The sequence below is a fragment of the Carcharodon carcharias genome, chromosome 8 (assembly GCF_017639515.1).
Source record: "Carcharodon carcharias isolate sCarCar2 chromosome 8, sCarCar2.pri, whole genome shotgun sequence".
Classification (NCBI taxonomy): Eukaryota; Metazoa; Chordata; class Chondrichthyes; order Lamniformes; family Lamnidae; genus Carcharodon; species Carcharodon carcharias.
This window is the reverse complement of record NC_054474.1, coordinates 127,752,901-127,779,261: the sequence shown is the minus strand read 5'-3', so window position 1 is coordinate 127,779,261 and position 26,361 is coordinate 127,752,901. Positions and strand designations below refer to the sequence as shown.

Here is a 26,361-nt window from a genome sequence, read left to right as displayed (position 1 = left end):
TTCCAGAGGGACTCAGCTTGCGCTGAAGAAATGCTACCTCTATTACAAGGCACAAATCTTCAAGTAGGCAGCTGTTCATTACATGTAGCATGACAGCAAAGCGCAACCCATGAATTCTTTTACAAAGAAGAAATATTATGAAAAAAATGTACAACTACTGAATAGCTCTTTCAAAGAGCTAGCGCAGGCACTATGGGCTGAAAGAATGATACAGCTCAGGAGGAGGTCAATGATACTAACTACTTGGGAATACAAATGAGGGAGTAGGGCACAAGTTAACCTGTGACAGAGTTTCCTGTGACAGGAGAACAGCATAAAGAGAAACAAAACAATCACCTTTTTCCCCCCTGAATAGATCATCTGCTGGTACATTACACAGTGCAGTATAGGACACACAAACATGGAATATACAAACCAATTCACCCTCCTGACTGAAGAAGAACGGTGTGAGGCAGAGAAGGCAAGAAACTTAAACCAAACCAAGAAAAATATGCCCAGCATTTCCCTACATCCTGTGACAGAAGTTGGCCAAGGCGAGCATTTTCCTTGAAAATCACTTTAAGATGTACCGTTGCATTTGCTGAGTCAAATGATTAGGTGTACTTATTGATGTGACTGACAGATGAAACAGCTTTTAATTATACTGATGTAATTTTGTGTTTATTAAAGCACAACTAATAATTATATAAATGCTTAAAAAAATCACCAGATTCAAATAACATTTGAATTCTCCTTTCCATTTTAAGCAGACAAAACAACATAGTGCAATAAGCAATTCTAATGGCATTGCACGGTCTTCACCATTTCCAGGGGTAGCTGAGTACAGGAACGTGCAAACTGTACAGCCTGAATCTAAAATTCTCCCTGATTGCAAGAGTTCCATACTACAATATGGATGGTGTCTAGGCCACATCTACTTTACCTGGACAGCAATATCATAATTTGGCTGCTGCCAGTGACTGGGAACTGTACTGAGAATGATATAAATTGGTGTCTTTTGTTGGGAGTGAATTACAAGTTGTTCTGTGTGATTTAGAAGTTTCAAATATAGAATGCCATTTTATCAACCTGTCTGTAATATGCATGATATTTTTCATTGCAAACCTTTAATTTAGTATTTCAGGAGGCTAAATCCTGATGAAACATAATGATTTTCAGGTTATACTCATTTTAATTTACCATCTTAGCTCAGATGGATTTCATTCACATAGCACATCAGTTCTGCAGCACAGTTTCTGCAACTGGAGAAAATCTCTCTCTTCATCGTTAATTCACATTTATTTCAAACAAATTTCATGAGCTCAAACTTAATGAAACATGCATTGCTGGTTGCCTGGGCCATTTTTTTCTTTAGTAATGGGTTTGTTAAAACTAAATGGAGAAATTATATTTATGAATAAAATATTAATTCTTATAGCTGCTGTTCTATAATAGCTTTAACTTCAAGAATTGGTTTTTAGAAATAAAATAAACCAATAGTTGATTTCTCTTGACAAATCTCTGGAATATTACCGAAAAGGGAGACATGCTGCTGAAGCTTTTCGTCTTGCCATCAGAACAAATGCAATGATACCAAATTTCAAACGATCATGACAATTTATAACACAGGAGAGAAGGGGTGCTGATTGGTTGGCAAGTCGACTCTGATTGGCCAAGGTGTTACCATGGAGAAAGCAATGGCAACTTTCGGTTCCCCAAGTTCCCGGGTAACTTAAGAAAGGCTCAAGATTTGAACATATTCCTTTTGTTTGCAGAGATTGGGTCGCTGTGTATAGATGTATTTAACTTCTAGCAAGTGTAAGTGAGTCATGTTAAGAACTCAACTGATTATCTTAAATTGGTTATTAGTGTAGCTGGTAGCACACGCAGGATTGCTCAGCAAGAGCTGCCCAATCACAGAATCACATCGGACAGTAGACATATTGTTTTGGGTCTTGAAGGTGCGGGCTGGTTGAGTATAGTCTGTACTCTGCTTATTACGAACAACCAAAGGAACATGCTGTATGATGCGATCAGTCAATCATTGGGATGTACGGCCTAAGTACCTGGTATCGCACTGGCATAGAGGTTCAGACGCTGCATTGCTCAATTATATGGTAGGCGGAATTTTTTTTAAAAACTTTAGGGCAGCGTCCTGTTAGTGGAAAATGCCACTTGAGTTGCCACTGCCTCATAGCAAGGTGAAACAGCTTGCTTAACTTGTTGTTCAAATCTTTCAAATACTTAGCCTTTCAGTACAATTTGAGGTAGACCAAGTACTTTTCAGGTCCGAAGTACTTTTCAGTTCCTTTTGTCTACTTCTATGGTTCTTTGTGCCTCTGGATTGTTCCGTGGGTCACAAACTCAAGTCTTTATTAGTCTGTCTGCTTCTCTATGGAAGTCTCTTCCATGTTCCAGCTCTCTCTCACTGACTCTATATACCTCTCATGCAGGTGGCTTTATTGATTTACTCCATTTGTACCCTTAACTTTCTTTGGGTGCCTGGCAGCAGCCAGTATGGTAGAAGTTACCAAGACAGGCTGGCAGAGGGATATAGGTTATCCCAGACGAGAGGTTATGATAGACAATGATTCCCCCCCTGACGTGTAAGGTGTGCATGACCATGCAGCAATCTGGAACCTATTGCACTGGGAACAGACAGGCCGGCACATGGTCAACTCGCAATGCAGCACCCTACCCAGAAAGAATATGCTTGTTAGCACCAGGCCCAAGTGGTGATGTAGTGATGTCTCAGTGAGGAGGCAATGTGAGCAGTTAGTTTCTTATCATCTGACAGCTGGGCCACTAAAGCCTGTGGTTGGCTAGATTCAGAATTGGTGAATTTGGGAGAACTCTGGGAGCCTAGGATATGGTACAGCTGGAAATGGTATTGAAGCCAGGCACAACAGCTCTCCTGTGGATGAGTGACTGGAAAGCTCTATGCTGTGACCAAGGAGAATGAAAGGCATGTGGTAAGGCTCTGTGCTGACGTTGATTCAGTTATTTAACTAAAATGTTTCACAACCTCAGGATGTCCTGAAGTGCTTTACAGCTAATTAAGTACTTTTTAAGTATTGTCACAGTTATAGGAAATGCACCAGTTAATTTGCGCGTAGTAGCAAGATTCCATCAACAGCAATGAAATGAACGACCAGATCATTTGTTTTGAGGTGTTGGTTGAGGGATAAATATTGGTATGGAGGCCACGGAGAACTCTCTCTTCTACAGAATATAGCCATGGGATATTTTACTTCCATCTGAGAGGGCAGACTGGGCCTCAGTTTAACATCTTGTCCAAAAGATGGTTTGGGAAAAAAGATGCAAACTGTCTCAGCTCTCCGCTGGAGTGTCAGCCTGGGTTTTATGCTCAAGTCACTGGAGTGGGATTTGAACTCATAACCATCTGACTCAGAATGAAAAGTGCTACCAAGCGAAGCCACAGCAGACACCAATGACAATGACACCCATGTAAATAATTACCTTTGGGAGCAGGATTGTGGATTTGAGGATTAGGTTGAAATTTTCTTTGAGGATTGTAAAGTCAATTCAAAACAAAATTAGTACATTTTCATGGGTTGGCTGGATGTAGTGATCTGCCTAAGGTGACATTGGTCTGTTGATGGAGTATCTGAATGTAATTAGGTCATAGGAAAACAACACTTCAGACATTTGGACTCAAGGTGAAATAGATCCATTGGTAGATAAGAGTTTTGGCTCATTTACATTGAACCAAGATGAATAGACATAAAACAATTATAAAACATATTCTAAAAATTTACAGGATTTGAATACAAATTATATTGGATATCATTTAAAATTCATTTTAATGGTGCTTTATGAAATATGAACCGATTGTGAATCAAATATTAACTTGATTCAGCATCAGCAAAAGTTTCAGGAACTAAGTGCTATTCAACCTTCCCAAAAGCTCATGGAAGTCACACATGATCTGTGTGTTGAACAGCTGAGCACAGCGCTGAATGCAGAAATTAAAGAGATGGTGATGGTGAGGGAGAGAATAAGACCACATAAGTTCCATTGTCGTGTGTATCAGATAATCATAGAATTGGTACGGTGCAGGAGGCCACATGGTCCATCGTGCCTGCACCGGCTCTCTGAATGAGCAATGCATCTAGTCCCATTCTCCCACCCTCTCCCCGTAACCCTGTACATGTTTCTTTTTCAGATAACACTCAAAGTCCCTTTTGAATGCTTGAATTGAACTTGCCTCCACCACACCCTCAGGCAGAGGATTTCAAACTCTAACCACTCGCTGTTTGAAAAAGTTTTCCTTATATCACTCTTGCTTATTTCACTAATTACTTTAAATCTGTGCCCTCTCATTCTCAATCCTTTCAAGAATGGGAAAATTTTCTCCCTGTGCAGACCCATCAGGATTTTGAACACCTCGCTCTTTTTCTCACCTTCACAACAGTTTACAATCCTTTCCTCTAATCTGTCACCCCTGAACACTAATAATCATCTCCCAATGATGTGTAAATATCTAAATGGAGGTTTGTGACACAGTGGTAGGTCCTTGCCTCTGAGCCAGAAGCTCTGGGTTCAAATTCCACTTCAGGGCTTGATGGCCAAAGAAAGTATGTTCATAATGTGGCCAAACAGATTGAGTATCAACCTGTAAATTCTTCCAACATAGGCCAATGGCAGGTGGTAGCAGTGGGAAATATTCCTGGTCAGCCTTGTGGTGGAAAGAAATTGGAGTCTCTGCCATTCAGTGCTCCAGGCTACAGCATGCAAGCAAAAATGTATGTTGCTGCAGCAACTTTGACTTCATAGGGACCAGTTGGCTCAGTTGTCTGGGTGGCCAGTGTGGATCAGATTGGTGCCAATTGCAGCAGTTTTATCCCTGTTCCAGTTGGTGTGGATTCAGAATCTGCCTCCTTGTCCTACTGGTTGTGGAGGTTGTGGCACTCTGGGTTGGGCCTGCCTTCGTGCACAGAACTCAAGAAGAAGACATGTCTAAATCCCTGCTGAGGTTCCTTTCTTCTGTCTCCATGGGAAAGAGTCAGAATTGCATTTGGTACCTGGTTGACTATCAAGTAAACAGGAATCCTAAGTGATCATCTGGAGTGTTAAGGCTCTGAAATTAAATACGTTGGTGTCAAGGACACAGAGCCTCTTCCATCCTAGCATTTATCTTCATTAAATTGACAGATATTCTACTTAGGTCAAAAAAAGTTGTATTTACTGCTTTCTGTATTGTGGAGTTGATCCAGTATCAGATGAGTGGATTTCAAAATAGTAACACCCCTGAAACAGAATAATTCAGAAGTCCACCAGAAGTTACTCTTGTCACCTTGGCCTTTTCATATCTGACAACAAGGATCCAAAGCCAGGTAAAGTCTCAAATGTCTGAACACAACTATCTTTGTGCAGGTTACCCAACTGCCATTTTACTGAGCTGATCCAAAATGGTCAAGAGTGATGACAGTTCAAGCAATTTAATTTGGGCTGCACCACGGCTCAGTCACCATCATGCCACATTTGTACAGCTGCGATGGATCACACAGTAAATGTTTACCATAAAAGGAATTATGGGTCATTAAGGTACACCACAAAAGATCTTCCCCGACTGCCTGTCAAACCTCACCTCTTTTAGTCTGTGTTCCTTCTCTGCGACGATGTGCTGAATCATCATGGCCACAGAATACACCCACGAAATAACCATGCAGAGGGGCATCATGTGTTCAATCACAAACAGGAAGCTGGGCAAAAAAGGGAGGGAAGATACTTCTGTTTATACAACTTTTTTTTATGGTGATTTATTTCCAATAATGAGTATAGATCAACCTTCAATTAAATGTTTGTTCCATTGTATCTACCAACATGTAGAGGCAACGAGAGGTAACCAAAAATCTGACATGAATGCTGAACTTTGCAAGAAGCTTATCGATTGAATGTCCCTTTGAATCCAAGTGAAACAGATAGGAAAGGGGGATCTGATTCCTGGCAAACATCTCATTTCTGAGAAGTGCTCTTGTAATCTAGATTGCTATGGAGGTGAGATCTGCAAAGGGAAAAGTCAAATGGACAAGTAGCTGAGAGTCAGGTTTTGGTCAAAAACATAGAAACTCTTGTGGCAGAAGCAGTGAATCTTACCCAGGAAGGGGTCTGCTCTGTTCAGTAGGCAGTTAGGGGGAACAGCAATCTCTCTGTGGAAAAGGTAGTTTTACCAGAGCTGACTGTACTGTTTAATGGGGTTTATAAAAGGGTTAGGATAAAGGAGTCTCTGGGAATCTGTGCAGTCAGGACTTGGTAACAGGAGGGAGAGAGGGTTCATCGAAGTACTCTTTGCTGGCGATAATCGTATCCAGAAAACTCAGATGGAGTGGCTCAGTTGGCAAAGGCCTTTAAAAGATTTGACCCGGCATGGTGACGAGTAGTCGAACTCAACCGGAAAGGTGGGAGGAACTTCAGGAGTGTTCTTGATGCCACATATAGAGTATTTGTGGTATTGGTTTAAAGTGAAATTTATCATTTTAATTGAAATATTATTTCTCTGTTAATTCATGTTTGAATTATGTTGGTTTTAGCTTGATTGTTACAGTAAAAGTTTTAAAAAGTGAAATCTTGTCCTTTGATTTTTGCCATTGTGGTCATATGGGGATTCTTTCTTCTAAAAGGTTATAGGTCTCTGCAGCGATCATAACACGTCAGAGAAAATATCTGAATACTCTCACCACCATCAACCTTCTCTATGGAAGCTAACTGGTTATATTAACCTAAACAAAGTGAATATAGACATCACTGTCAGCCGAAGATTTGGAATCAGGGTGGGAATTGTGGTTTTCATTTACTCATAAACCACAGCAGAGTCTCCAAACACATGGCCAAAGCTACAGCAAAAAAAGCCACTTGAGCACAGCAGGCTTATTTTTCCAGAGAAAGGCAGTGAGTGAAGGGTAGTTACATAATGTAAATTATGTGCATAGAATCAATCCCAGTTGCTTACAGGTTGTGATTGAACATCTCAAATCAAGTCAGGCCACAAGGCGGCAGATTTTCCTAGGCTCCTGGAAATGGGCTTGGAGGTGGGGAGTGGGGGGATTGAGAAATTAGGGGAGAGCCGCCTCGGATCAGCTCCTTAAAGCATATCTACCATTGGAGAGCTTTCCCAGGGCTGGCTGAATAAACGTTCAGCTGTCCACTCCACAGAGACAGATAAATTTGATTAAAGCGCAAATTGAGGTCAATTTTGTGGGCCTCATCAGCATTCTGCCACCAGAGAGTGACCCACCCCACCACATGGTGAGATTGCATTTCAATAAAGGCTGCTTCCTTGCAGCAGGCAGGGGGGACAGAGTTGGGGGTTCCAAGCCCTAATGGCAGGGACAAGGCTATGAAAGGCCACAATCACAGCAGAGACCACTCCAGCAAATGAGTTTCCTCTTTATCTCTATGCAACAACCAGCCTCGATCCTGTTTATCTGCTTACTGTCGTGCAGGCCAGCCAGAGGACTCCAGGTGCTTGGAGTGCCCACCTGGTCTCCAACTTGCCTCAGCAGCGTACACTTACCCCATGTCACTTCGAGGCTTCAGAGCTGTCTGCTCTCTGATTGGACCAGCAGCATTGCCCACCATCCATAAGTGAATGGCGAGATCAGAGGCAGCCAATAAGGAGGCCACCTCTTTGAAGAAACAGTTACACTGCCAGGAAGTGCAGGCTCGGAGTCCCATTTGGTTCTGATGCTGGGGTTCTGAAGCTTGCTGGAAAATCCAGCCCATGGTGTCACTATAGATGCCTATTTCTTGAAGCTGCATTAGCAGGTAATGAATCTAATTGTTTTTCATGACCACAGCTCTGTCTTCATTGTGACAAAGACAGTAGTACAGTATTGCCTGTGTCCTTCGCCAAAGATCATTCTGAAATGAAAGTTCTTCTCTTTTACACTACATTGCACACTGTGAACAATGCTATATTTTTAGATTAGATGATCACTGGGGAAAGCCACTGGCAAGGCTGTCCTGTTCCCTTGTCTGAATGAAGACAGAGCTCTAGTTATGAGAAGCAATTGGATTCATCGTATGTCGATACTGCTGCCAGGAAGAGTTAAGTTATCCCCAGAATCCCAGTGTGCTGTCTAGATTGTATTGTTAGGCAGTGTCAACAATAGACTGAACAGCAAAAAGAGAAAACCATGCACCCATGAGGTTCACAAGTTTCATTCTGGCCTTCTCTCATGGCTGGGAAAGGACTTACACATCAGGAGTGCAAAACCAACTGGTGGTGACCAGAAAGAATCCCTTCTTCAATGTTCCCATCAGGGCCAGATGACACTTATAGAAAGGTCAAAGAACCAACTCATTTACTTGGTCACAGGACTCTCCAAAAGCAACTGTGCAGCCAAGTTTAAGTTATGGTACAGTAGCAAGTGACAGTAAATATGCTTCTGCATCTAATCTTTATTTAATTCTAGCCCACAAACAATTTAATCCATGCTGAAGAGCATTACCTTTCAGCAGGAGGGCATGCCAGGAGCAGCATCAGGCATACCTCAAAATAAGGTGTCAACCAGGTGAAGCTATAATACAGAGCTACTTCATACAAACAGCTGAAAGCAGCATGTGATAGAGCTAAGCAATCCCACAACGAACAGATCAGATATAAGCCCTGCAGTCGTGAATGGTGATGGACAATTAAACAACTCACTGGAGGAGGAGGCTCCACAAATTACCCCATCCTTAATGATGGTAGAGCCCAGCACATCACTGCAAAAGGCAAGACTGGTGCATTTGCAACCATCTCAGCCAGAAGTGCTGAGTGGATGATCCATCTTGGCCCCCTCCTGAGGTCCCCAGCATCACAGATGCCAGACAATTTGATATCAGAAAACATGATATCAAAAAACAGCTAAAGGTACTGGATACTGCAAAGACCATTGGCCTTGACAATATTCCAGCAAAAGTACATAAGACTTGTGCTCCAGAACTAGCCGCAGCCCTAGCCAAGCTGTTCCAGTACAGCTGCAATACTGGCATCTACCCGGCTATGTGGAAAATTGCTCACTATGTCCCATCCTCAAAAAGTAAGACAAATCCAATCCAAAGAATTACCACCCGATCAGTCTCCGCTTGATCATCAGTGAAGTAAGGAAGAAGTTGTCGATAGTACTATCAAGAGGCACAGCAATAATCTGTTCACTGATGCTCAGTTTGGGTTCCACCAGGGCCACTCAGTTCCTGACCTCATTACAAGCTTGGTCCAAACATGGACAAAAAAAAAAGAGCTCAAGAGGGGCAGTGAAAGTGGCTGCTCTTGACATGAAGGGAGCATTCATCCAAGTGTGGTATCAAGGAGCCCTAGCAAAATTGAAGGAAATAGGAATCAGGAGGAAACTCTCCACTGGTTACCTAGCACACAGGAAGATGGTTATGGTTTTTGAAAGCCAATCATCTCAGTTCCAGAACATCGCTGCAGAAGTTCCTCAGGGTAGTGTCCTAGGCCCAACCAGCTTCAGCTGCTTCATCAATGACCTTGCTTCCATCAAATGGTCAGAAGTGGGGATGTTCGCTGATGTTTGCACAATGTTCTCAACCATTTGCAACTCCTCAAATACTGAAGCAGTCCATGTCCAAATGCAGCAAGACCTGGACAATATCCAGGCTTGGGCTGATAAGTGGCAAGCAAATTTCACACTGCACAAGTGCCAGGCAATGACCAACTCCAACAACAGAAAATCTAACCATCTCCCACCAGCAACATCCTGGAGATCACCACTGACCAGAAACTGAACCAGTCATGTAAACACTGTGGCTACAAGAGCAGGTCAGAGGTTGAGAACTCTGAGGTGAGTAATTCATCTCCTGACTCCCCAAAGCCTGTCCACCAACTGAAAGGCACAAGTCAGGAGTGTGATGGAATACTTCCAATTTGCCTGGGTGAGTGCAGCTTCAACAAGACTCAAGAAGCTCAACATCACCCAGAAAAAACAGGCTGTTTGATCAGTACCCCATCCATCAACTTAAACATTCACGTCTTTCACCAGTAATGTACAGTAGCAGCAGTGTGTACCATCTACAAGATGCACTGCAGCAACTCACCAAAGCTCCCAGAGCAGCACTGTCCAAACCCGCAACCTCAACCACCTAGAAGGACAAGGGCAGAGATGCATGGGAACACCACCATCTTCCCCTCCAAGCCATACACCATCCTGACTTGGAAATGTATCGCTGTTCCTTCACTGTCACTGGGTCAAAATCCTGGAACTATCTCCCTAACAGCACTGTGGGTGTACCTACACTACATGGATTGCAGCAGTTCAAGAAGCAGCTCACCACCACCTTATCAAGGGCAATTAGGGATGGGCAATAAATGCTGACTTTACTAGCGATACCCGTATCCCATGAACACATAAGAAAATCTGAGAGTCTGGAATCAGCAATTCAACTTGTGAAAAAGCAGCATAATGACCCAAATTTGCTGGGAAATCAGTGTGTATTTCATGGGGAAACCGATATACCAGGATTGCAAATCGCCACTAATTGTGGGATAATTTGCACTGCTCCACTGTAATCCTGCAAAAAAGCAAATTAATCTAAGAAGAATTTCACAGTATCACCGTACCTTTACAGTGCAAAAGAATGCCATTTGGCCCATCGAGTCTGCACTGGCTCTCTGAAAGAGCATTCCACCTAGTCCCACTCTCCTGCCTTATCCCCATAACCTTGCACATTCTCTCTTTTCAGGTATCAATCCAACTCCCTTTTGAATACCTCGATCGAACCTGCCTCTACCACCCTTTCAGGAAGTTTGTTCCAGGCTCCAACACCCTCTGGGTGAAAAAACTTTTCCTCACATCACTTTTACTCCTTCTGCCAATTATTTTGAATTTGGGTCCTCTAGTTCTTGATGTTCCCTTGGGTGGGAACAGTTTTTCACTATTTATTCTGTCAGGATCTTAAATACCTCTATCCAATCTCTTCTCAGCTTTCTTTTCTCCAAGAAAAAGAGTCCCAACCTCGCCAATTTATCCTCATGGCTACAGTTCTTTATCCCTGGATTCATTCTTGTGAATCTCGTCTGTACTCCCTCCAATGCCTTCACATCCTTTCTCAAGTATGGCGCACAGAACTCGACGCAGTACCCCAGATAAGGCCTAACTGGTGTCTTATACAAGTTCAACATGACCTCCTTACTCTTGTACTCAATGCCCCTATTAATAAAGCCTAAGCCATCTTCAATGACCTATGTATGTATTCACCAAGGTCCCTCAGCTCCTGCATCTCCTTTAGAGGCTCTCCCTTTATTTTATACTGTCTCACCATATTTTTCCTGCCAAAATGAAACACCTCACACTTCTCTGCATTGAACTTCATTTCCAGCATCCGCAGTTTTTTTGTTTTTATCTATTGTTTTCATCTGTCACTTGTCTGCCCAATCCACCAACATGTTAATGTCCTTCTGAAGTTCAAGATTATCCCCATCTCAATTGACAACATTTCCAATCTTCGTATCATCTTCAAATTTTGAAATCATGCCCTGCACCCCATAGTCTAGGTCATTAATATTTATCAGGAAGAGCAAGGGGCCCAACACTGACCCCTGGGGAACTCCACTACAAATCTTCCTCCAATCTGAAAAGCAACCATTTATCACTACTCTCTGTTTCTTGTCACTCAGCCAATTTCTTACCAAAGTGCTTACTTTCCCTTTTATTCCATGACCTAGAATTTTGCTCACAAGTCTGTTGTGTGGCACTGTATCAAATGCCTTTTGAACTGCAACTATGAACTAAGCTCACCATAGAAAGTTAGGGTTGCTGCTTCACAGTTTCTGGGCCCCATTAACAAGGTGATGTATGGCCCTGACATGCTTCCCAATTTTGACCACCAAGAAAGGGAACAATTGAAACTATGGAGTCTCATTCCTGCAGGTGGTAAATTGTTCCTAATTTTAAATTTAAATTTGTTTTCTTACTTTGCCTTTGTCTCTTTTCTCTCTCTTAATCCAACCTTTCTTTCTCTCTCTTTATTTATCCTACTGTACCTGATGTAACTCTAATTCACTTAATTTCCTGCTCTATCATTCCAGTTTCTTTTTCTAACCTTTAATCTCGGTAGTTAAGTAGAGATAGACTGTTAGCTCCATCTTTCACCAAGGTCCCAGATGCCCCTTGACATCCGCAGGCCATTATCAGCTCACATCTCCAGCACAAAAATAACTGGATCTGGTGGATCAGGAAAATTAATCTAACTCGTTTTCCCCATGAGCTGCCCATCTCCAGCAAATTCTGGGCCAATTACTTGCAAATTGATTATTTCAACAAAAATAAAACCTTCTCTAACTTAAATAGGAATATATATTGTCAAAGGTCACAGATATTGAATTGAATTTTAAAAAGGAAACTTTATAACAATCATACACATGGAAGTTACAAGCAAATAGTCTTTGCCAGTGTTCACTTACCATGTAAGCAAATAGATCTAATCACACTTACCCACCTGGTTCCCATTTCCCTTCTTCATTTACCAATGCAACTTAACCTTGGATGCTGATACAGTTCTGCACAGTACCAGCCTGAGTCAGTTTGTTTCATGTTAATCCCCCTCCTCCTGTACTGCTGTAACTTGGCCCAATACTCACTCATCCCTGGTGTAGCAAGGGTAGGGAAACATCTGGACATAGTTTCCAGGCTCCACCACATCATGACCCACAAATGTGTTGATAATGGCCCGTTCCATCATATCTAGAGAGAAAGAGACAGGCAAAGGATCACAGTACATTAAATCTGAAAAAAGCTTCCAAGAAAACATAACTGGGAGTTAGCTGCCATCTACATAAAGAGCAAAGTATATAGAGAAGCTGTGCATGGAATGTGAGTGCCACTGCCAAGGCTGAAAGCTCCACTGAACTAAACACCTCTGCTGTGAAAGCATTCCCAATGATGGTAAAAGGAATTGAGCTTAATTTCCAACTAAATTAGCTTTTTAAGATGAGGAAGTAGATGATCCCTGAAATGTTAACTCTGTTTTTCCCCAAAGATGTTGTCTGACCTCCCGAGTATTTCCAGTATTTTCTGTTTTTAATTAAGCCAAGTTCTGTCCCCCAATTGCATCAAAATGTCTCAATGGATAAAGGCACCATTCTTTTTGCAAATTTGACCCCCATACAAACAAGAAAGGTTACAGGTGCTGCTCACGATCCCAGGTAATCAAGGTGCCAGGCTCATGGAAAGAGTGCTGCATAAGGAGTCGGTGCCCGGCGCGCAGGATTGGGCAAGGAAATGGGGTGATGGGGCAAAATCAGCCATGATTCTAACACCTGCTGGAAAGCACAATTAAATGGACATTGTGCAAGGATCAGACTGGGTCCTCACTCACTCCAACCTAACTCCTTCTGAATTTATGGCACTTTGTTCTCTCAGGCCTAACCCTAAAATTATCAAGTCTGCTGACAAGGGTGACGCTGTTGTTGTCTGGCGTACTGACCTCTACCTATCAGAGGCTAAACGCCAACTCTCCAACACTTCCTCCTACATTCCCTGGACTATGACCCCACCATTGAACATCAAGCCATTGTTTCAGGACTGTCACTGACCTCACCTCCTCTGGAGATCTTCTCCCGATTCCCACTCTTTTCTCACCCTCAGTTGGTCCATCTCTAACTCTTCCCTTCCTTGGCTTCTCTGTTTCCATTTCTGTGGATAGGCTGTCAATTAATATTCATTACAAACCCACCTACTCCCACAGTTACCTTGACTATACTTCATCACACCCTGCTTCCTGTAAGGGCTCCATTCTACTCTCCCAGTTTCTCCATTGCATCTGTTCAGACAATGTAACCTTCCAGACGATAGTTTCTTACATGCCTTCATTTTCCCTCAACCAAGGAGACCCCACCCCCAGCGTGGTTGACAGGGTCATCCCCTGTGTCCAATCTATTTAATTCATTTCTGCATTTGCCCCATCCACTCTCTCCCTGAACCACGATAGGGTTCCCTTGTCATCATCTTCCACTCCGTAAGTTTCCATAGTCGACGGATCATCCTCCATAATTTCTGCCACCTCCAGCGTGATGCCACCACCAAACACATCTTCCCTTGCCCTCTCCTTTCAGCATTCCAAAGTGGCCATTCCCTCCATGACACCTTGGTCCATTCTGCAGTCACCCCAAAACTCCCTTTCTAAAAGTACCTTTCCATGCAAGCACAGGAGATGCAACACCTCTCCTTTTACCTTCTCTCTTCTCACCATCCAAGGCCCAAAACATTCTTCCAAGTGAAAAGGCGATTTACTTGTACTTCTCTCAATTTAGTTTACAGTATTTGCCGTTCATGATGTGGTCTCCTCTACACTGGAGGGATCAAATGCAGGCTGACTGACCACTTTGCGGGACACCTCCGCTCAGTCCACAAGCATAGCCTGGAGCTTCCTGTCACTTGTCATTTTAATTCTACCCCTTGCTCCCACTCTGACCTTTCTGCCCCTGGCCTGCTCCAGTGTTCCACTACAGCTCAAAGCAATCTCAAGGAACACCACTTCTTTTTTCAGTAAGGCACTCTGCAGCCTTCTGGATTCAATATTGAGTTCAACAATTTTAGATCATAACCTCTGCTTTCTTTTAGTTCTTTATGTTTTTTCCTGCTGGTTCGATCTTGTCTTCTTTCTTTCCATTCTTGTTGCATTCAGACAGCTGCCATTCACACCTCATCTGGACACATCTTCTGCTCAATAAAAACAGAAGGTGCTGTGAAAACTCAGCAGGTCTGTTAGCATCTGTGGAGAGAGAAACAGAGTAAACTTTTTGAGTCTAATATGGTTCTTCTTCTTCAGTTCTGAAGAGTCATAATGGACTCAAAACGTTAACTCTGTTCCTCACTCCACAGATGCTCGAGACCTGCTGAGTTTTTCCAGCCCCTTTGTTTTTGGTTGAGATTTCCAGCATCCACAGTATTTTGCTTTCATATTGGGACCTCTGATGTTCTGCTGATGTCTAATGCTCAAACATGAAGATTGACTACTTGAGGTATTGGGGGTCAACTGGAGCATGCGGTGCTTTAACCTATAACAGGATTAACATCTTCTGGGAGGGAGAACAACACAAACAGACAGAAAATGTTGCAAATACTCAGCAGGTCACCCAAATACTTTAAATCTGTGCCCTCTCATTCTCAATCCTTTCATGAGTGGCAACAGTTTCTCCCTATCTACTCTGTCCAGGCTCCCCATGACTTTGAAAATGCCTTTTTAGGGGCTTAGTAGTTTACGAAGAATAAAGTGCTAACTGCCACTAACTACACAACTCAATAGAGATAGAACAAGTTCAGTCACATTTCAGTTGTAGACACTTCAACAGAACTGAAAGCAATTACCTAGAACCAGGACTAAAAAATGAAAAAAAGAGAATTTAAGTGGTAAAGCAGCCATGAGAGAAAAAAAAGTGACTTCTAAGGTGTTTAAATGGAAACCAGGTGAGGACTAAATGGCTGAGGTGATGCTGCTATGAGATAACAGGAGATGCAATGAGAGAAATTAAAGAAATATGAAACGCAGTCCCAAAGAACTTGAGAATAGATGAGATGATGAATGGCAGGAAGCAAAAGGAAGGTAGAAATAGACGTAGGAAAAACTGGCAACTGAGGTTTATATCTCAAATGCCAGAGCAGTTTACCAAAATTCACCAAATGTATCACTCCACACAAACCTTGGGAAATAGCAAAAAAAAAATATCCATCAGCAAGCCTTCAGTTCTGTAGTTACTTTATTCTTTGTAAGGTACAAGCCCCGAAAGAGTATTTTAAAAATCATGAGGGGTCTGGATAAAGTAGGTAGGGAGAAGCCACTCATGAAAGAATCGAGAATGAAAGGACATAGATTTAAAGAAATTGGCAGGAGAAGCAAAGGCAATATGAAAAAAACTTCTTAATGCTGCTAGCGTTTAAGGTCTGGAATGCACTGCCTGAGAGTGCGGTGGAGGAAGATTCAATTGAAATCACGCTCCCCACAACAGTGCATTCATTAACCAGTGGCAATTGTACAGGTTAAAGAGGGCCAAGGCATGGTCAGACTAAAACATAGACAGGTGAAAAATGAAGTAGGGAGATAGCTATTAAAAATTGAGCAATCAACAGCTGATTAAGAAGCACAGTATGCGCCCCAATGAACCCACCTTGTATCCAGACAAATCCGTACAGGAAATAGAATCTCCCTCCAGTGTTCGGCCCTGGCCTCCAATAGGCCCTGCGAATCTCATTGGTTTTCTCTGTAAAGCTGGAGTTTTGGCGGATCTTCAGCATAACGTGAGGGGGCAGTGTGCCATCCTCCTTCGTCTGAAATATCACACCTTAGGGGTAAAATAAATGTACGTGTTCAGAAAATTTCAAATGTCTGCATTTCAATACTGGATTTTCATCAACTTGGGATCAACTGGGTACCCTTTAAAAATGGTGGGCAGGTCCCGATTCCGAGATTCCTAACCCTCCTCCTAGGCTGCCCGATTTTTGGGAGTGGCTATAAAGGGTGTGAGCTGGTTCAGGTCAAAAGCCTGCACCCTGAACTCCTAACTTGCCCCGCTCCATTCTGGGGATTGGCACATCCTACTCCACAAATTTCATGGAATCAGTCCATGTTTTAAAGGACTCGTGGCTCACAGCTCCTTAAAGGAGCACGATCCATAGTCTACATGAGGGGACATTTAAAAAGTAAGTTCAAAAAGTCCTCTTTGTGGCCCCCATACTAAAGGATGCATCCCTCACCCACTCCCTATGGCCCTCCATGTCCCCTAATGCTAAAGTAAGCCCTCCCCTCCACCTTCTTTCATGTCTTCCATACCAAGCTATGACACTCCCATGCCCATTCACCCGCTATACACTGTATAGAAGCAATGAATCCTATAGTGACAGTAGGATGCGTAAAGGAAAGCTTTAAGAAAAAGTCATCCAACAATAATTTTCCACTTCTTAAACAGAACTCCTTTTTACTACAGGGCAAAAGTGTTAATCATTCAGACCTTTAAAGTTTCAATAGCTGAAACTACAGGCACTTGAAACCTCTTAATACTGTGTAAATAAACATTGTGCAATTCACAGCAGAGATCAGGGAGTCAGAGCTGACAATCAAACAAATGTTTTCTCTGAGCTTCAGGTGTTTTAGAACTGGAATGGATATCTAAGCTGTCAGCCAAGCCTTGTTATGTATTATTAGCTGACAGCCAGGCATCCATTAGAGTTATAAAACACCTGAGCCCCAGAGAAAGCATTTCTTGATTGACAGTTCTGGGCTCTCTGATCTATACTATCAAAGCACAATGTTTATTTACACAAGTTTAAGAGGTTTCAAGTGTCTGCAGTTTCAGCTATTGAAACTTTAAAGGGCCTGGATGATTGATACTTTTACTGGCATGCAGTAAGAAGTTTTTTTAAGAAAGTGGAAAATTATCAATGAATGACTTTTATTTAAACTTTTTTTATGCATCCTACTATTACTATTGGGTCCAGTGCTTCTATCTACTGTATATTGGGTGAATGGGCATGGCGGTGTCATAGCTTGGCATGGGGGGTCATGAGAGACCATAGGATTTGTTTGGGTGTCCCTACCTTGGTATGGGTAGTATGACGGGCCATAGGGGGTGGGTGGGAATGCCTTACCTTGATATGTGGAGAATCAGAGGCCATAAGCGGTCTGTGGGGGACATGAGGTGGCATGGATGAGGCCTGGGGAATGTGTGGAAGGGTGAGGGAGGTGAAGGGTGGAAGGCCTGTTTTTATTTTAACTGGGACAAAGTCCCATAGTACCGAGACAGTAAACAGTCTGCCTCCGCACCCAGCGGCCCCTGTGGCTGCCTCCAACTTCTTTCTGACCCCGACTCCAGCCTGCACCCACCAGCCGGCAAAGAAGATCCCGCCCTTGCGGGCACTTTCTCCTGAGGTGGGCGGGCCGAGTCGGGAAGTTTCTCAACTCACATTTCCCACCTCAGTGGTGAAAATCCAGGAGGCTGTTTCTGAATGAAAACTGCAGGGGTTCACAGATCCATGGAGAAAAAATACATATTTTTAAACAATTATTTCAGTGAAACCATGTGCAATTTCCTGCATGGTTTATTTATTAACTTCACCCATGGCAGTGATTATAAAATTTCAGCCCTGATTTTAATTGGTGCTCAGCTGGCTGATGATGCTGCGTCCCAATGCACTTATGACAAGTGATTTAAAAACCCAAGGCTGATGAGAAATAGGTCTTGGTTCTCACTTTAATTGTTCTGAAATGTTAACTGTGGCACTCATCTGTGCAAGTGTTTAGTAATGATATTATTCGGCACCAATTTCTCTGTTCATTTAATTAAATGTTTCTTTGGAGTTGGCAAATATTAGAAGCGGCATTAAAATCAGAAAGCAAATATAAATAGAAAGGAAGATTATTCAGGAGGCAGTGTGTTCCAGGCCATTTGACAATTCCTTTACATACACGCCCTGTGGAGAGCGGTCACCTAGGTAAATGCCAAGCTCCATCATGAGTTTACTTAAAAGAGCTGATATTAAGTACAATTCAGAATCTATATTTTGCATGCTCAATTTCTTTTATCTAAAAAGATTGTAATTAATTTCTTTCCCCTTCCCCAATAGTCTCCACCCAACTAAGCCACTCTTGCCAGATCACATTTACATTCAAACCAAGACAGTCAAGATAATCACACACCAACAATCCAACATGCCGAGTGACCCTATAAAGCCCATATTTTAAAGTAGTTTTTTATGGGACAAGGGCGTCACTGGCAGAGCCAGGGTTTCTTGCCCATCCCCAATTTCCTTGGAACTGAGTTGCTTTGCTAGGCCATTTCAAAGGGCAGTTAAGAGTCAACTACATTGCTGTGGGTCTGGAGTCACATGTAGGCCAAACTGGGTAAGGATGGTAGATTTCCTCCCCTAAAGGACATTAGTGAACCAGATGGGTTTTTTACAACAATTGATCATAGTCGCCATAGTCACCATTACTGAGTCCAGCTTTACCTTCCAGGTTTATTAATTGAATTTAAATTCCACCAGCCACCCTGGTGCAATTTGAACCCATGTCCTCCTGGATTACTCGGTAACATTACCATATTAACTGTCAGTTCGTATAGCTTCTGGCTTCTATGTGCCTCATGGGGCTTATAAGGTTCTTCCATCGAATCTCCATTCATGGCTGTGTCACTATGGGAAGTGCTAAACATAAGGCTGAGCTAGCCCACATGGAAGGAAGAAGGAAAGATCATACAGAAACTAGGCCCCAAACTGCTCTAATTTAAATTATTTCATGGGACTTGGGCATCATTGGCCAGGCCTGCATTTTTATTGTCCATCCCTAATTGCCCTTGAGAAGGTGGTGGTGAGCCGACTTCTTGAACCGCTGCAGTCCATGTGGTGTAGGTACACCCACAGTGCTGTTAGGGAGGGTGTTCTAGGAATTTGACCAAGTGACAGTGAAGGGGCAGCGATATATTTCCAAGTAAGGATGGTGAATGGCTTGGAGGGGAACTTGCAGCTGATGGTGTTCCCATGCATCTGCTGCCCTTGTCCTTCTAGGTGATAGAAGTCAGGGCTTTGGAAGGTGCTGTCTAAGGAGCCTTGGCAAGTTGCTGCATTGCACCTTGTAGATTGTACACACTGATGCCACCATGCATCAGTGGAGTAGGGAGTGGATGTTGAAGAGGTGGAATGAGTGCCAGTCAAGCAGACTGCTTTGTCCTGGATGGTTCCAAGCTTCTTTCAAAAAGGAATTGGAATACTTGAGGGGAAAAAATCTTACAGGAGCGATGGATTAATTGGATCATTCTTTTAAAGAGCTGACATCGGCAGAATGACTGCCTTCTGCGCTGTAACATTTTATGATATGGAGTCACATTAGTCGACTGCACGCTGCTCCATTTAAATCTAACAGCCCTTATGCATGAAATAATATTTTCTGAATGCTCAGCCCCAACATATCCTTCTCAGATTCAGTTCTTTCTCTTGCTTGGCACTGCATCTAGTTTCACCAGAGTGTTGTAAATGTGCCTGTCTACTTTGTTTATTATCAGGTAGAGAGCAGGTCTCCAAGTTAGCAGGTTTGATAAGACTATGGGGTGCAGTGAGTTGCACTGCTCAAGCATAAAAGTGCTCAAAAACTGTCTGGGTGGAGGAGGAGGCCAGGGGTAGCAATCACCGAGATTGTCATCTCACTCTGAAAAATTAGTACCACAGTCTCAGCATTGACTCAGGTTCTGTCAACTAGCTAAACACTGAAGGACATGTTTTAAAGGTTTGACTTGTATGATCAGATGGGTTGGCAAGAAAACTTAAACATTTCACTTCCTCGGGGAGGAAAATCTACTCCAAACATTCAGTCCGCTGAAGGAGTGGTTGAATTGTAAACCCTACCTATCATACTAGCTGCCCTACTTTTTGACTTGACCGGTGGTTTTATCAGGCAGAAATATTTAATCTTTGACATTGCCATTCATTGTGTCTTTCCCAATGAAGACATTCTTCTTCAATCAAGAAGATAAGAAAGGGTAATTATTCATTCAGCAGTGTCACTTGGAGCTCTTTGAAATAGAGTTGGAAATGAGTGAGAGAGCAGAGCGGATGAATAATGGTCATTTGTTTCTTTCTCAGAATGACTCAGACTCAGAATGCGTATCTTCAAAGTAAAAATCTATACATTATACATTGCTATTCATTTGCCCACTTCACTGGTTGGAATCCTCAATGTCTCTGAGCGGAATCATCCGTGTCCGCTGACGTCAGGCATGTTCGGTGATGTGAGCGGATGATGTGACAATGCAGCCAAAAATCGGTTTCATGACATTGTGAAACCAGTTTGGGATCGTCCCCTCAGCCTGTCAATGGCGAGCCACTTGGACTGCCATCGGACATCGGGAACCTCATTGTAATACATCAGCATATCATTATAAGGCTCATTCCCCCCCTCGCCCTCCCACTGGATCAACCGCCCACCCAATCATGCTGATGTGTTTCATAAAGCATATAAAAGGTGCGCACTTGGCAGGCTGCACTTAGAGGGGAACTGGGATGTGAGTCCACAGTAACATTGTGGAGCCTTCGCGGGGGTCGCCTGCTGGACTTCAAGTTTGAGGCACATTGGGATCAAAGGCTGTCCAGTGGTTGAGGCGACTTGGGGGGAAGGTGGGGTGGGGGACAAAGGCTGCCCTGTGGTTGAGATGACTTTTGGGGGTGGTTAAAGGCTGCCCTGCGGTTGAGATGACTTGGGGGTTGGGTGTTGCAAAGGCTGCCCTGTGGTTGAAGGTAGCGTACAAGCATGTGCAGAGTGCAGGAGGGAATGTGCGAGAGAAGCAGCCACACATTAGGGACACCTTGTATGAAGTGGCCATTCCTCTGCAGATGAAGCAGTTCAGGCACAGCCACATTGATATGATGAGTGTAAGGCCTCTAGCTTATCTGACCACTCAAGCAATGCAGAGGCATCAAAGTGCCACCAAGTGCTCCAGAGCTTTTCACCCCTCCAGCACAGACAGTAAAGTAATGAATGTTTTAGTGGACGGCACAGCAGTTGGACTACTGGACACTTTGTACAATCTCCTTGCTAAAGCTGGCCATGGAGCAGTCACTGGTGGAGGTGCTCACAGTCCCTTGCAATGTCATCATCCCAGTTTGGACCAGTCTCCTCCATGGTTCAAGCTAACAATGCAGCCATGCAGTGCGGGTTATGAGGATGCTGCACCTGAGTTGAGAGCACAGCATGCAGTCCAGTGGGCAAAGGTTGATTGGAGTGAGGTGGAGGAAGGTGGGGTTTCGGGCAGCCATGCAGTGCACTAATCTCTGGCCATCCAAGTGGTGGCCAGCACGCTCCGGGATGCATTAAGGAGCCTTCAAACTTACCAAAGACAGGTTCTTAATACACCCATGTTAACCATGCGTCGCTCTCTTTCATCCTGCAAGAGAAATACATCAGCATCATGGAGCCTGATGAACTACCTGTATGCCTCGTGGTGTACAGAGAGCGGAGACGACGAACAAGAGAGCAACTGAGATGCCTGGCTGGGCAGAGGGAGGGGCAGCACCCACTGGAAGGAGGGGCGAAAGGGGCTCTTGCACATGCCACTGAAGAACCACAGCGAGCTGTCACTGAGTTGGCACCTAGCTAGACCCAGAGGCTATAGACACTGCCTTTCATTCCTGCAGATGACTGAGAACCAATGTCGCCAAAGATGTCCAGGGAACGAATTGGTCACATCTGCCAGCTACTGCAGGATTTGGCGCCATGGAGGGCATCCACTGCCAGTGGCCGCGAAAGTGACTGTGATGCTCAATTTCTTCACCAGTGGCTCCTTTCAGAGCTCCACAGGTGACCTCTGTGAGATATCACAACCCTCCAACCAGAAATGCATCCATGAGATCATAGTTGCCATCGTCACGAGGGCACACAACTTTGTGCATTTCACCTGGGACCAGGAAAGTCAGGATGCAAGAGCGATTGGATTTGCCCAGATCTCAGGTTTTCCACAGGTACAGAGTGCCATCGACTGCACTCATGTGGCACTCAGATCTCCATCGCAACATGTGGTCAACTATGTCACTTGCAAGGACTTCCATTTGCTGAATGTGCAGCTGGTGTGCAACCACCATAAATGCATTCTGCAGGTCTGCGCAGGGTTTCCAGGGAGGGTCCACGACTCTTACATTCTCAGTTGATCACAGATTCCTGAAGTCTTCCAGGGTCCATAGAAGCTGCAGGGATGGCTCTTTGGGGACAAGGGCTACCCGTAGAGGCCTCAGACTGCAGCAGAGTGAAGGTATAATGAGGCTCATGCTGCAACTTGCAACTTTGTGGAGCAGACCATCGGGAGGCTGAAACTGAGATTCCGGTGCCTGGACCGGTCTGGTGGAGCCCTGCAACGTAGTCCACAGAGGGTGTCACACATCATCGTTGCCTGCTGAGCCCTTTACAACCTGGCACTGCAACGGGGAGAAGAGCTGGCTGAGAAGGAGATGGAGGAGCTGAAGGTCTCCTCCGATGAGGAGGTCGTCGACAGGGATGGTGTGGAGGTCTTTGAAGGGACGATGATGGCGATGAGGCCATCGCACCAGCCAGAGGAGGCAGGTGCACTCGGGAGGTCCTCATATCTGCTACAATGTGGAGGCTCTTTAAGATCCTCACATTGCATCTCTGAATGTTTAACTCCAGTCTGACATATGGCAACGCACATACCCTCTGTGAACATGTTCCTGTCATGGAGACGCAATGAAGGTCCTAATCGTCACTTGATTTCAGGAGGTTGATGATGAAATGCAGTGAGGACAATCCACAAATCTTCACATAGCCTCAGTGAATGTTTGACTCTTGTTCGGCTGGGGGCAGCTCACTTGCGCTCTGTGATCAGGGTCACGTCGTAGAGACACAGCCGTGAAACTTTAAAAGCATCTGATCTGTTGTCTGCCTTCAGCACCTGACCTCTTCAGGAGCACAGGGTCACTGTTCACAAATGCTGAAGAGATGGGTCCAGCCCCATCTCAAAGGTGCTGACAGCACACAGTGTGATTGACGGAACTCTGTGACGCCTGCCTACGACATTCTGGCAGCAATGAAAAGCACTGTTGAGGTGCAGGCACCTGTAATCTGTCCAGGGAGTGTGAGGTCCGACCATCACTTTGCTATGAAGGCTACTCAAAGCACAGGGAATAGGCCCTGGTTTGAGACACCTGGCTTTATCCTGTGCAGAAAGGTTTCACATCTAAGTGACACAAACAAGGAGCCATAGACAAGGAGGTATTCTTGGGAGTTCATTGACAATCGTAAACAGTATATACAAGTGATTAATACCTGTGCCCAGGCTGTGCAACTAAAGCTCTGTACTAGCGTGGCCGAGCGGTCTAAGGTGCTGGATTTAGGCTCCAGTCTCCTCGGAGGCGTGGTTTTGAATCCCACCGCTGCCAGAAGGCTATTTTCTGCAGTTGCAAGTTCTGCTCCTCTGATTGGTTTTAGTAACCACATGTTGTCTGCAGAAGCAATACTGCGTTATTTTTAGGCTTGGGCTAAATAGCCAAGTGGTTATGGTACTGGGTTTGTAACCCCAAGATCAAGAATTCAAATCTCACAATGGCAAACTCTGAAACAATGTAACTTCATCTGAAACAGATGGAAACGTGTTTGTACTCGAAAGAGTTACATCTTCTTAACTTTCCTAACCCTGCTGCTACATGTTGGTTCTCCCTGGACATCCACAGCAAAGGTGGAGGCAGCCTGCTGACTGTGACACCCTGTCTGTGATGACCTTGATGGGCGTCATCTAGAGGCCGAGACCTGGAGTGCCCCGGCCTACTTTCAGGGGCCTGCTGTGTGGCAGTGGCACCTTCCTTGGCTTGTGGGGCTGGAGCTGCAGGGGTCACAGGAAGTAGGGATTCGGATGGACTGGGCACTCTCGGAGGCACCTGGGTAGATGGCTCCAGCATGTGCACCTGCTGATCCTCCTCACTTTGTGTGGCCAAGGGGCCCTGGCTGTCTCCTTGAGAAGAAGAGGTAACTGGAGTGAGATTGAGCTGCCCCACACCCCTCTCGTGACCACACTGTTGGAGGCCAACTATAGCTTCAGCGATGGAGTTGAGCCCGCGCAGCAGTGCAGGAGCGATGTCCTGGACCAAGGTCTCCATGGCGGCTGCCATCCTAACAGTGTTGACATCAGGGCATTGGCATGCCAGTGCTATCACTTCAGAGTGAAGGTGGATAGACTCCTCCATCGTACCTTGGAATCTGAGGAGTGCAGCGGACATCCCTTCCTGATGTTTCTGAGCTTGCCCTTGCAGCTCCAGCAACTGTGACATGATCTAGTCCAGAGCCTCGTCATCTGACTCAGACTCAGCAATTTTCTGACCTCTAGCAGTCCTCCGAGTGCTGGACATCTGGGAATTCCCTGCACCACCTTCTATGGATCAGAAAATGAGATGTGCTCACCAGATTTTAATCCCAAGGCTACTCTAAAGCTAGGTCATCCTGAGGTGTGTGTCTCTGCGCTGGTGGAGGGTGTGGGTGAGCGCTGTGATGGGACTTCAAGGAGGGTGCCTCCAGATTCCTCTTCAGAAGTTTCTTCAGGGGAGATAATTAGTCCATGGCAGTGACCTATGAAACAGGACACATCACTCACAGCATGGTTGTCTGCTGGCTATTGCACTGCTGGATCCTCACTTGGTACAGCTGCACCGACCTCACTATCAACACAGGGACAGTCCAGATCCTCGCTGGCCAGCTAGATGGCTCTGTTTTCAACGTCCGTCAGGACCCTGATTTCAGAAATTCCTCCACCAGTCTGCGATCTCTCCCTCCAGCTTGTCCTGCATAAATAGAGATGGAGAGAGTATAAGCAGGGTGCCTGCCAGGCCAGATGATAAATATGCCTTGCACTTGTGGTGGTGAGTGTCCCATGGACGGGATAAGGACAATGACGGTGAGTGTGAGAGTGAATGGTGATGTCCTTTGAACTGGCAGTGAGTGAGGTCCCTGTGGATGTGTGATAGGTTTGTGAGTGTGTGAGTTGAGTGTGACGAGAAGAGTGACTTACCCTGGCGGAACGGAGGAGATCATTCATCCTTTTGCCGCACTAGGTGGCTCTCCTCTTTCGCAGGGCGTAGATGTTGATCACTGCTGCCACCGCCTCCCAAGCTAGATTAGCGATGTTGTTGCCCATCCTGCGGCCAGAGCGCGGGTAGAGGACATCGTGGCGAGCCTCCACTGCATCCAAAGGCGTTTGAGGGACATATCATTGAACAGGGGGCTGCAGTCTTCTTGCCTTTCAGAGCTATGTCTTCTTTGCAGTGGTCCTGGGCTAGAAGCACTGAAAGGCCTGGACATGGCTGAACTTTAAATATGGTGCCTGGCATGATGATATGGCGAGATGATGGCGTGGCGGGCAAATGAGAGTCCACCCGCCATGGAAACGGTGTATTTCCCAGGAATGGATCATTAATGCAGCGAGTTTGGACAATACGGTCTGAAAAGCTGTCATTGCAGCTGATGGGTAAATTGTCATTTTATCCGCACGCTACCACACTCAGTGCAAATCTGGGACGATTCCCCACTCTGTTTCCTGGGATGAAAATAGATGAGCAAGTTTGTCGCTTTCAGATAACACCCTGATGTAAAGACATCACTGAATGTTGTCACAGGGACCTTGTATCTTCATGGCAACGTTTAACATTTATTTAAAAAGTTCTCTCAACATTGCAACCATTCGTATGGGCTTGTAGTTCAACAAGGTTCTTTGTTGTGGGGGGTGAGGATAATTAATTTTCCCTTTCTGAAGTTATGTCCTTTTTTTTAAAAAATAAAAGAACAATTATTTGAATTCTATGCCAAGCACCATTCTGCTTTGCTCTTGTATCCATGGTCTGTGGTGCCAAAGTTTCTGGTCACAGGTCTCCCCAAATTCTGCTC

At 44.5% G+C, this 26,361-nt stretch overlaps 1 protein-coding gene across 11 annotated transcripts in view; it reads right to left on the bottom strand.

The window, feature by feature from the left end:
- Window positions 1-26,361, bottom strand: part of abca2 (ATP-binding cassette, sub-family A (ABC1), member 2) — a 592,304-nt gene that overhangs the window by 190,873 nt on the left and 375,070 nt on the right. For all 11 annotated transcript variants that reach the window (XR_005943747.1, XM_041193236.1, XM_041193243.1 and 8 more), the window contains 3 exons: window positions 16,109-16,282; window positions 12,584-12,686; window positions 5,591-5,705 (listed from right to left, as the gene is read on the bottom strand). Coding sequence is in view for 10 of the 11 variants with exons in the window: in XM_041193236.1 (XP_041049170.1) it covers window positions 5,591-5,705; window positions 12,584-12,686; window positions 16,109-16,282 (392 nt within the window). In the remaining variant the exon portion in view is untranslated. The remainder of the gene's footprint in view (window positions 1-5,590; window positions 5,706-12,583; window positions 12,687-16,108; window positions 16,283-26,361) is intronic.